Source organism: Brassica oleracea, chromosome C3 (genome assembly GCF_000695525.1).
Source record: "Brassica oleracea var. oleracea cultivar TO1000 chromosome C3, BOL, whole genome shotgun sequence".
Classification (NCBI taxonomy): domain Eukaryota; kingdom Viridiplantae; phylum Streptophyta; class Magnoliopsida; order Brassicales; family Brassicaceae; genus Brassica; species Brassica oleracea.
In genome coordinates, this window is record NC_027750.1 from 58,566,633 (window position 1) to 58,579,295 (window position 12,663).

At 35.8% G+C, this 12,663-nt stretch overlaps 2 protein-coding genes across 3 annotated transcripts; both read right to left on the bottom strand.

The window, feature by feature from the left end:
* Positions 1–1,377: 1,377 nt before the first annotated feature.
* LOC106332297 (cysteine-rich receptor-like protein kinase 5) lies at positions 1,378–4,340 on the bottom strand. Of its 2 annotated transcripts, none has more exons than XM_013770769.1 (7): positions 3,482–4,340; positions 3,247–3,387; positions 3,058–3,179; positions 2,400–2,610; positions 2,084–2,321; positions 1,848–2,001; positions 1,378–1,773 (listed from the first exon to the last, which is right to left on the bottom strand). In XM_013770769.1, the coding sequence occupies exons 1-7, from the start codon at positions 4,293–4,295 to the stop codon at positions 1,465–1,467; spliced, it is 1,989 nt and encodes a 662-aa protein (XP_013626223.1). In that variant the 5' UTR covers positions 4,296–4,340; the 3' UTR covers positions 1,378–1,464. The 2 variants fall into 2 exon arrangements, with proteins under 2 accessions (XP_013626223.1, XP_013626222.1); XM_013770768.1 differs by having other exon boundaries at positions 3,058–3,200.
* Positions 4,341–8,494: 4,154 nt separating this feature from the next.
* On the bottom strand, positions 8,495–11,299 carry LOC106332732 (cysteine-rich receptor-like protein kinase 17). The gene is made up of 7 exons (XM_013771223.1): positions 10,449–11,299; positions 10,235–10,350; positions 10,046–10,146; positions 9,483–9,693; positions 9,150–9,387; positions 8,917–9,070; positions 8,495–8,827 (listed from the first exon to the last, which is right to left on the bottom strand). The coding sequence occupies exons 1-7, from the start codon at positions 11,297–11,299 to the stop codon at positions 8,495–8,497; spliced, it is 2,004 nt and encodes a 667-aa protein (XP_013626677.1).
* Positions 11,300–12,663: the final 1,364 nt, after the last annotated feature.

Here is a 12,663-nt window from a genome sequence, read left to right on the forward strand (position 1 = left end):
CCCCCAACGGCTCTCCAACGGCTATAATATTTCCTCGGAATTCATCGGTTTTTTCCGAGGAACACATTGTTCCTCGGAATTTCCTCGGAATATTCCGACGGACTGAGGTTTCCTCGGAATTCCGTCAGTATATTTCGAGGAAATTCCGAGGAACCCCAATTTTTTGTTTCCTCGGAATTTCCTCGGAAATTCCTCGGTATATTCCGAGGATTTCATTTTCCGTCGGAATGTCCGTCAGAATACCGCTGTTTTCTTGTAGTGTTTGTTTTGTTTATCAATCTATTTTTCACTTTAAAATAGAATACTAATAAAATATAATTCAACTATATTATAGAGTTACAAGTAAAAGATAGAGTGATTCATTAAAGTAAAAGATAGAGTGATTCCTTAGAGATGGTCTGACATGTTCTACTGATTGATTTAGAATGTTTAGCTAAGACACAAATCATGACGATGAGTACGAGGACAAGAGTAGAATATAGTCAAATGTATATTTGGGTCATATATTAGTCACTGAGGAAGGTCTTCTTTAGTTGAGGCCTATAAGGTATGAAACAAAACAACGAAACCCTGACTTGAAGATAAATAATGACTTCATGGCGTACATCCCGCATCGGAAGCGTAACTATAAGACACTCATATTTAGCGTAGTATAAAACAAGAAGATTGTCGATTTTGAAAGATACTTACCTGTACGGGGTCGACTCTTGATCATGAAGAAGAGTTGCCTAAGCTAGTGACTTCCATTGACATAATGGAAGGGTGCTTAGCTTAAGGTCTCCCCAAGTGGGAGAGCCTGCGTCATTATTTGTGGGAATGGAAGCCTGCGTTCGCGCGGCCTCTCCCAAGTCTCCAGTTCAATATTTGGTTGGTTTAAGAGTCTTTGATTGAGTTGAAATTAATACAGTTAACCGTAGCTAGACTATGACGTACTTCGTTAAGGATAAGGTTGTTGGATCCGTGCCAAAGAGTCGGATTCACAGATAAAATTAGCAATTTTTACATGTTTGAACTTCGGTGGTGTTTGCTATTAGCTCATCTTTTGATGCATCTTGTTAAGTAACCACACAACATATTCTTCAATCCAATCTTTCTCGAGATTTCACGACTTGGGTTGTGTTCCTCATGGAATCATTTTTGTTTTGTTCCTCCAAATAATTGCAACAACCTACGGTTGACTCAAGAAAAGTCATCACACGAGTCAACGCAACAGACATTGATGTGACCGGTTGTAAATTTTCTACACATTTATATCCAGACCATTCAAAATTAGGGACCAGGTGAACTAGACAATATAATTGGAGGGATTCCTCCAGGATTTTTTCATCCTGATCAAAGATTCATGGCTTATAAATCATAAACGTGACACCAAAGGAAGTAACGTTCACCTATATTCTGAAATGAACCCAAAAACAGTAGATTTTGGGACTGACATGATTTTTGGTTTATGAAACGAGCTTGTCTTTAACGAGGAGTTACGGAAGTAATCGGTGCATCATCAATGGAACAGAGAACAGACTTATCCATTGATGGACCTGTTTGTTCCTGATTACTCTTAAAGAAAAGTCCAGGTGGTCTAGGCACTGCAAGGGAGATAGAGCTAGTAGTAAGCATTTGAACTATCCCTGACATGGTTGGACGATCTCCAGTATCTTCTTGGACACATAATAAAGCGATATGGATGCATCTACTTATTTCGTTTCTTTGATAGTTATCTCCAAAAGACATATCCACGAGCTCTAATGGAGACCCCTTGCTCCATAGCCTCCAGGTCTATTAAACATTGTAAGACTTCAAATTAAATTAAATATAATTTATTTCTTTAGATTATAACTATCTAGACTTACATATGTAACCAAGTTGCAAACACTACCATCCATCTGATAGAGGCTGCTGTTCTTCCTTCCGCCTATAATCTCAAGAACTAAGACTCCAAAGCTATATACATCTGATTTCATTGAGAACTGGCCGTACATGGCATACTCGGGAGACATGTAACCACTGAAATGGTATATAAAAGTTTGAGTTAATAGAACGATGATAACATTATATGCACTGAGTAGATGGAAAGAGCAAAAATTACTAGGTTCCAACTACTCTTCTCGTATTGGCTTCGGTTTGGTCCATTTCAAATATTCTAGCCATTCCAAAATCTGCAACTTTTGGGTTCATATCAGCGTCCAAGAGGATGTTGCCCACTTTGAGGTCACGATGTATGATTGTGAGTCGTGAATCTTGATGGAGATATAGAATCCCTCTAGCTATTCCTCTAATAATCTTGTACCGTGTATTCCAATCCAGCTGGCTATGCTTACTAGAGTCTGTGCATATACATAGTTAGCATGTCAAACATTGGTTCAAAACGACATATTTTTGGCTAAGCATTGGTTTAACTTTACCAAACAGGAAATAGTCAAGACTTTTGTTAGACACAAACTCGTAGACAAGTATCTTCTCTTCTCTCTCCAAACAAAACCCAAGAAGCTTGACTAGGTTTCTGTGCTGAAGCTTTGCCACAAGAAGGACCTCATTCTTGAACTCTTTCTCGCCTTGTCCTGATGTTTTTGAAAGTCTCTTCACGGCAACTTGTAGCCCATTAGGAAGTGTCCCCTAAAAAGATAGTGAACTACACTTAATTAACCACACCTTATTTAAATCTCTTCTATTAGAGATTCCCATATCAGGAACAATAGTGATCTTTGGTTAACGTATAAGTGATGCTGTAATCCTTCACTGATTTTAGGTGTGAGTTTGACTCCTTTCTAATATGGTATTAGAATAAGGTTTGCCTCAACAAATGATCTCTCACCTAAAAAGTTTTTTATTTATGTAGCATGTATAAATTGTTATTTTGTTGTGGTATTTCCAAGATGGTGGGTTTGGGATGTTTCCACATCTCAAGAAGACAGAGAGTTCCATATGGGAACAAAAGTGATATTCGGGAAATATATATGCTATATGGTAATTTTCTACTCTTGAGTTAGTTTTTGAGTGTGAGTTAGATTCATTACTAATATTACATCAAATAAATCAAGAAGCTCAATGAAATAGTTATACCTTGTAGACTTTTCCAAACCCACCTTGACCGAGTTTGTTACTTATCGAAAACTTATCTGTCGCAGCTTCAATGACCTTAAAATCAAACTGCAGTGAGCCTGCAGTTGTAATGTCGTCCCCTTCTGCAAGAAAATTAATAATCTCTATAAAACTCTAAGCAGCACAAACAAATATATTTCGAATCCTTACCATCATCTGCAGCTGTAGAGTCATAAGTCTTCTTCACTCTCTTTGTTACACGGTAGCTTAGAACAGCCACAAGAAAAAGAACAAAGACAAAGAACGGCACACAAATTGCTAAGATTATCACCGTCCAATCTCTTCCTTTACCTGCCAAAGTATTACATCAGACATGACACATGGTTTCCAGAATCTTGAATGTCACAACCCGAACTAAATGAAATATTCATAGAGATTTTTTTACCAGGCGGCAAAGGAGGACCTGAAACCAGGGGAGGACTATTTACCGGCGGAGAGAGACTTGTCACAAAGGTTTCATTGTAGAAAGGATAGAGCTCGTACCGTGAGATACAACTCGGGACAAGAACTCTTCCTCCAACACTGTTGAAATAAAAATCCTTGATGGACCTTTGCAGACAGGTTACACAATCTTCACCTGACAGTTCAGGATTGCACTGAACCGAAGTGTAAATGGTCCGGGACGAAGTGAAGTTTGTCTTGTTAGCCGCAAACTTCTTCGTTGTGCTATTAGCTGCTTCCATTGCAGACTTGTTAATCAGAGCAACCACTGCATCGTTGAACCGGTCGGACAGGTCTTGGTTTTCTGTAAACTTTTGAGGGTTCCAAGTGATTATTCTAGTTGTGGTTACAGCATCACTGAATATATTCCGGTCAGAGTATCCAAGCATGCACTCATCATACTGAATCAAGAACTCTTTCCCTCCTGGACATCGAGTCGGAGCATCTTTCGTGGCAAATAGGACGCAGTCACGGCAAGCTTCAGGCGAGAGGTCTCCTTTGCAGAGATAGAGTCCGAATACCATGTCATCGTTTTGACCCTTTGTGAGGCTCTGTGATCCTATGGAGAAGAAAGCAGTGTTGGAAGAAAGAGAGGTCAAAAGGGTTTGGAGATTGAAGAAGTAAGTTGCGTTTCTTGATATTCTGTTAGTACATTGTTGGCTGACATAAGTCGGGTCTTGTAATTGTGCAGAAGCCCTCAGGTATGTAATGAAGAAGGCGAGCAGGAAGAGAGAGTTTAATGAGGTATAACCAGGCATTATCCAACTTATAATTTCTTCTGTGGTTTTTTTCTTTCTTTTTCTCTTTCCTTCATTGGGTTTATGAGTAACAATGATAAAAATCAGATCAGCTAGCCAGTCTGAAGTTAAGACCATCTCCAACTTCTTGTAAGTCAAAAGTCAACTCCAAGAATAACATCAACTTTTATTGTTTAATTAAAAGAAAACAGCTAATTAACTATTTCAATTATAGAAATAATAATGTGAATTAGAAAATGAGAGAATTAAAATATCAGTCTTCTTCTTTGACGTCTACTGTATTTATCTATTTATTAGTAGAAAGAAAAGCAAACTGGACTTGAATATATAAAAAATTAAAAAGGTTGGAGACTATTCTGCTAGGCGCGGAGACTTTGTATGACTAGGACGTACCGTTTACTGACTTACCAGATAAGTAACAAATAAACAGCTAAACATTTAGGGGGGGCGGGGGCGGCTTATTGAATTGGTTATTTGGTAGGATTTTGTTTTTTGTCCAAATCTCACCTTATTGGTTTTAGTATTTACAAAAGTTATCTTAAATCCTTGCTTATTGGATCTATCCAGTGTTTTGAAACCCGACCCGGATCCGCGGTTGAACCGGTAAACCCGGCAACCCAGAAAAAATCCGGTTTGGGTTTTGTGAAAAACCCAATATTTAGAAACCCGCAAAAACCCACAAAAACCCAGTAGAACCCGGAACCCGATACCGGTTGAACCACTGGTTGAACCAATAAATAATTTTTACTTCTTTTTTAATTTTAATTATGTTTTTAGATTATATTTTATATTCTAAATTTCTAATTAAGAAATTATATAGTGACAAAAAAAAGTTAGGTTTTTCCTTTTCAGTTTTATATTTGTGATTTTTAGATTTTAATGAAGATTTTACTATGTCACTTGAAGAAAATAAAGTGAACGATGGTAGAGAGAACCAAAACTAGTTGATGTGATTTGGTGTTTATTTATTTCCGTTATTGATAATTTATTATAATGATTTTTTACTTTTGGTTTATTTTGTATTTGAAATTTAATTTATTATTCACATTAAACATTTAAATATTTATAAATTTTATGTCTTGATTTTTTTAGATGTCATAACTCTTACCTTGTTAGACAAAATTATAAATAGTCTAAATTATTTTTTGATATTTTGTATATCAAATGAAAATAAAAATATAGAAATGAAAGTTAAGTATTTTCTGAATGTTATTAAACATAAAAATATACATATCCAAACTATTATTTTACGTTTATAAAAACATTTAGAAAATATTAAACTTTAGTTTCTATATTTTTATTTACATAGCTGATATATTATTATATAATAAAATTAATTTATTTATTGACCCGCGGTTCGTCCGCGGTCGACCCAGTGACCCAGCGACCTGGTAAGTCGTCGGTTCAGTGTCCGGGTCGGATTTAAAAACATTGGATCTATCATTTATACAAACTCTATCAAATCCACCCTTATTAGAAAAGAAGGATTTCATTTATAAAACAACTCAGAAAGTATTTGGGAAGTATTTGAAAATGATTTGTAGTTAAAATTGTGTGAACAGAAATTCCATCGTGTGAGGTGGTATTTGAAAAAAATTCACAGGTTTTCTTTTTATTAACTTTCGACCTAATTTCTTTTTCTTTTTATTCTTGGAGAACAATAGATACAACTTTCAGTCCCTTTGTCGAAGTAATCTCCTTTGTCTCTTCCGGTGGTGTAAACAGGAATAAACCGGAGATGAAGAAGATGACTGATATGATCATGATTATTAGGAGAATATTGGACTGATTTTGCTGTCTAGGTCGAAGTTTGTGTTGGATTGGATAGTTAATGGTGGTGGTCGTGAAATTGATGAAGGATAAAGGAGAATCTGAGTTGTTTTGCTTTCTGAAAAAAACCCACTTTATATTTGTCCCCAGAATTTTTTTGAAAGAAACAGAAAATTCAAAAAGATGAATCAAGCTTTGTTGTTGTTGGTTTCAAAAATGGAAGCTTTCAGAGAAAAAGAGAGATACAACTACTCTATTTTTTATTCTTATGAAATTTGTTTTGCAGCAGGAAAGAGATAGCGAGAGTGATGAATAAAATAATTAAAGGTTGGACCATTGATGATGACATGAGAAATTCTTCATTCAAGATTTTTTTTCATGTAAGAAGAGTGGGTGTATGATTTTTGTTTCTGTGTCATGCCGTAAGGTCAAAAGAGAGCAAGAGGAGATAAATATGTAAGCTTCAGGGGAAAATACAAATTTTATAGACAGAGATGAAGCCGATGAAATGATCTTCTGTGGTTGTGATAACTTATGGTATACCTAGCTTGTTTTATTTTGTTTTAAAAACATTTTTTAAAAATCTTACAAATCACCAGTCTCTTAGAAAAAGAAAACCAAAATCATACTTTTAAATTCCTACCAAAAACTTCCAAATCCTTATCAAAATCTACAAATTCTATCCAAATTACACTACATCTAAAACTCCCAGAATTTTCTCAAACCCTCAGTCCAATAAGACCCCCTTAAAAAAAAATTTCATCTAGATGCACTTGCTCACATTCAAATTACACTACAAGACACATATAACTTGAGACACACTTTTTTTTGTAAAAAAAACTCTTATAACCCTAAACTAAAGAGAATCTCTCTCCTTTTCTTATTTCATTTTCTTATTTTTCTTATTCTACTTTGTGTATTTATTTACTTTTATCTCAAGTTCTAAAATATATTAAACAAAAATAATTGTCATAATAAACTATATATAAAATTCTCTATCTTTTAAGATCCATTTTCATATATATATATATTATATATATTAATGTGTAAACAAAATGTGGACGTGGACACTAAAGCGTAGATAACAGAATTATAAATTAGTTGTGGACATGAACATCTTAACAGAATTATAAACTAGTTGTGGAGATGGACAATATTCATTCGATTTCATTCATCATCTCGGGAACTAAATTCAATTCTAATCAAAATTATATTCATCCACATCATGACAAAGCGCAAATTCCTTAGATCAGAAATCTCTGACATGCAAGATCTATTACTCTCTGACAAAAGGTAAACGCTTCTTTAATTTTTCTCTCTGCTCATACTCACAATATCATATCTTTCTCATCTTGATTGAAGTTTAACTGCAGATAATTTATCAATTGAGCTGAAGAAGCCAAGTGTTTGTATTGGAGATAACAGAGTCTGTGTCCACGTTTTATGTTATAATTTTAGTAACATGAGTCCATGTCCACGTATTGTTGTATAGTTTTATGGAATCAAAACAGAGAGTTTGTCCACTTATCTACTATAAACACATTAACATCACATATCCACACATTACTCATCATTCATCCACACATCACCCGTCCACAAATCACCCAACTACACATCACTCGTCCACAAATCACCCATCCATAACTGTCCTTTCCATTAAGGGCAAAATTATCCACAATCTGTTGCTGGCCCACAACAAAGTGTGTCACATGTAAGAAGTGTCTCTAGGCGTAATAAAAAGTCAAAAAGTGTCTCTTAGTGTAATCAACTCAACATTTAAACATCATTATTAAAGTATTAAAAGATTGTGAAAACGATTGGACGATGTGAGAGGAATTTTTTTTGAACGCATAAAAAAACAGTGTCAACGTATCTGATCACTGTTTGCCATGATTCTCCCCAGTGGCCCGAGCTGCTTGTTCAAACAAGGGGATTTTTTATATGCATGGCTGATCCGGTCAATTTCGGTAAGAACGCATTTTGTGATATAGAGTATATTTTTTTCACCAAAAGATTTACCAGAGTTTGAAATGTTTTTCGGCTAATGTTAAGAATAGTCGAGTTGCATGTTATCGGATTACCATCATGTTATCGGACTACCATATAAATTATAAGAGCCGAAACTCAAGTTTAGACCTTTCACACAGCTTTGATTTTGCTTCAAAGAAGAATCGAACCCTAGAGGAATGTTTTAACACGTTCCTAAATCTCGTCTACCACTTAACTGCAGCCTTGTAGACATTTTCATTTTTGTTCCCAATATGACTATACTAAAGCTATGTGTTGCTTGCAAATTTTCCAGAGCGGGTTCTCTATATTGAGTATTTCAAACCGGTAGTGACGCTTAATTAATTTTCATATCTAAGGATATAAAACAACTGACAAGCATTTGTGGAAACAACCTCAACAAAAACAGACATGCTGGATTTTTAACGAGGACTAACATCGGTGATTGTTGCTTCATCTAACGAACAAGCAAAAGACATGCTGGTGGGTTCACCCGGTTCCAACCTCTGGGCTAGTGGGTTTGATTGTGGTCCATTCCTAAACAGAAATCCAGGTGGTAGAGGCACATCCAGAGTAATTGAGCTGGTTGTGAGCATTTGGTGAATCCTAGACATTGTTGGACGTTCTGCAGAATTTTCTTGAACACACAACAGCCCAATATGAATGTATCTAATGACTTCATCTCTTTTACTCTCTTCTCTGATAACGGGATCTATGAGTTCATGCAATGATTTGTTCTCCCAAAGTCTCCATACCTATAGAGGTTGTGTAATAAATTTTCAGAACTATCATCACAATTTTATAGAATCGACCAAAGTTTGGGGCTAACGAGTTTATAGCTCACATATGTGACTAAGTTGTTAACTAGACCCTCCATCTGGTAGAAGCTGCTATTCTTTTTTCCGCTAATGATCTCAAGAATCAATACTCCAAAGCTATAAACATCTGATTTTATTGAGAATTGACCATGTGTCACATATTCGGGAGGCATGTAACCACTGCAAACATAAACGTAAATTCTCAGCAATAGGGATTTTGATCGAAATTCACCAGATCCAAAAAAAAGTAGATACTCACAAGGTTCCAACCACTCTTGATGTATTGGCTACATTTTGGTCCATACCAAAGATCTTTGCCATTCCAAAATCAGCAATTTTTGGGTTCATATCCGAGTCTAAGAGAATATTACTTGCTTTGAGGTCACGGTGTATGATTTTGAGCCGTGAATCTTGATGAAGATATAAAATTCCTCTAGTAATCCCACCAATGATGTTGCATCGCATTGTCCAGTCCAGCTGAATTCTCTTCTTAGGGTCTAGATATTCATGCATGCATAATCACATATATATATATTAGCTATGTGCAGGAAGAAAAAACAACAAACAAGAGTATAGTTTAAGTTCAACTGACCAAACAAGAAATAATCAAGGCTTTTGTTTGGAATAAACTCATAGACAAGTAACTTTTCTTCTCCTTGTAGCGAAAATCCCAGAAGTTTAACAAGATTTCTATGCTGAAGCTTTGCAACAACAACTACCTCATTCTTGAACTCTACCTCACCTTGTCTTGATGTTTTAGACAGTCTCTTTACCGCGACTTCAGTTCCATTCATGAGCATACCCTTGTAAATAAAAGAATTAAGGATAACCACCAAGAAGACTATAATCCAATCCATAAAAGATGTACCAGAAAATACAACATTTTGTTACTCGACCACCCACCAGGAGACGCAAATACAACGGGTACACTAATCAGTAAGATTGATGAAGTAATAATTAATGCAAAAACAGCCAATTGAAAAGCAATAGTCATGTTTTTAATCCTCCAAACTATTAACAATATACACCATTTAATCTTCTTAACCACTAAAAATGTTTAAATAATAAAGGGATTTTATTAAATCCGTTGATTCGAGACACAAATAAGGCATCATCATTTCATTGTTTCTCTACGAAAGAAGAAAATGAGGTTACCTTGTAAACCTCACCAAATCCACCTTGACCAAGCTTGTTACTAGCAGAGAAGTTGCTGGTCGCAGCTTCTATTGTCTTTAAATCAAATTGAACAGATTCCGCTATTTTTAAGACCAACATTAAGTTCGTAAAAAAATTTCTTAAGGTTAAAATATCAGTTAAGGATTTAAACAGAAACAAAAAACTCACTTGGAAGATCAATTTTTTGCTTTCTCTTTCTCTTGAAAATAGCAACGACTATGGCTACCAACACTATGAAAAATAAAATAACAATGACTATAGCACTGATAATTCCTCCCGATAAACTTGTATCTGCATAAAGCCACCAATTCACCAAAACCATAATTACACAATACATTAAAAATCAAATCAAGAATGTCTCTGAAAATGTTACCAAAAGGACTTGCCTTTCACAGGCATGTTGGTGACGACAAAAGGTGTCTTTGAAGGCGGCGGTGAAGGCAGTGGTGGTGATGACGGAGGTGGCATTCTAATATGATCAAAAACACCAGAAAACGTATATAATTCCCACCGTAAAAAGCAACTTGGCCGCAACACAATGCCACCTCTCTTCCCATGGTGCAATGTCTTATAGTAGTCAACGCTCTTCTCTAGGCAAAGTTTACAATCCTCCGAAGAAACATCTGGAGTGCATTGCATCAACACCGATATGTTCTTGTAACCCGGCACAGGAGCTATTTCATTTTCATAGTATTTACTAGTAGGAGTAGATAAATTGTTTCTCACCAACGATGTCATCGTACGAGACATTAACTCATCCCATACACTATCAAATTCCTTCAGGTTTTCTTTTTCTATGTCCACGGAATTGTAAAGGACTTTAGATGGCTCCAAGATGAGGACCCCGGAGAAAGGTTTGCGAGAGTAGTGAACAAGGCAAAGAAACTCTTCACCTAACCATGTGAAAGAGTCTGTCTGGTTGGGACATGACTTTAGTAAACTATCTGAGGTGTCCTGGATACATTGGGAGCAAGCTTCTGGTCCAGCACCTGGAGAGCACATCCCCACGGCGTAGACTATGTCCGGGTCTAGGCCCATCCAACCGTAGAAGTTGCCGTCGTGAACCGTGACGTTAGAAGCCAGAGTAACGTTGATGAGACGGCGGTTCATGGCATATGGACTATCCGGTTTGAAGTTTCCAGCAGTTTCATCACATGTTTGTGCAGAAACAGATATAGCACTAAAGATTATGATTAAGAAGCATAGGATTGATACACAGCTCTTCTTTGCCATTTTTATTATCTTTAGATTATTCAGTTCATGCGTGTGTGTCTGTGTTGAAATGTGTGGATATTATAAATTTAAGTCTGAATTGTATACTTGAACGACTTTGCATGCTAGCTAATAATACTAGTTTGAATTATAGTGGGAGACTTGACCCTAAAGTCACCCTTGATGTTAGAGGGTGTTTCCATTTTGTTATAATCAGTGATTTAATTCAATCAGTGACTTTATGACGCTGGTTTTTCCGCAGCACACGGATCTATATACGAAAAATGGTTCTATCTTATTCACATGGACAGCTTTTCGCAGCAGTCATGATCATACCAAGAAATAGCATCTTAACTTGCCTTAGACATTTTTTGCTTCTTTTAGTTGATTCAATTAATGTTTGCGTGCGTGTTCTTATGGTTCTCATTAACAACTCAGACGTTTGAGTTTTCTACTTGAATGGACATGCACATTAATAAGAAACTGAAAACTTTGATAATTTTTGTGGTAGACTTGGACCGTCGAGTTCAACTTTATCGTTAGAGTTCTGGACTAACACTTGTGATCATCAATATTTTAGCGAGGCTACTTTACTAGATACTAAGGGTGTCCGCGCGAAATTGTTTTATTATTGCTAAGAGCATGATTTTTTTTGGATAATGTAATTATGTTGTCGTTTTTATTTGTTAAGATCATTATTTGATGTTTTTAGTGTGTTATGTAGTAGGTGATAAGTTAATATATTTTACGTTTGTTTTTTTTGAATAATGTGTTGTTGTGTGTATAGTAATTGTTAGTAGTCAAATGAGCCTTTAACGTAAACTAATATTGATTTTCAATAACTTTGCATCTACGCATTTGTTGATTCTAAGATTAACAGTTTCATCGTCAAAATTGTATTATATTTTTTTCATATTTTTGAAAATTATAATTTTTAAGATGTTTTTTGCCCTCTCCCCATATTTTAAACTTGACGGAAAAAGACTCACATTTTCTCTTGTTCTTCTTGCCTTCTTCACCTATGAGATTATATGGTATTTGTTGCAGATCGAGTTTATGAGTTTTCAGTTGTTCGGTTGCTTCCCACGGCATTGTAGGCTGTTCCAGTCAATATTGACTGCTCCTCTTTTTTCTTAGATTTCAGCTGATGTTAGGAACTGCATCTCCTTGGTTGGGTCAGAGTTTATTCGTCTTTGATTTTGTATTCCTCGTCGTTGGCTTACCGTCAGTAGTCTCTGCTCATTTTGGTTTTCAAGATCTAGTTTTTGGTGTTCTAACTTCTATGTTCTCTTTCATAGCTCGAGGACGGTTCCATAGTTTTCTGATTTCGCTCCGTCTCCCTTTCCCTCTCTATTCTTGCATCTCTTTGCAGCTTTCATCGCATC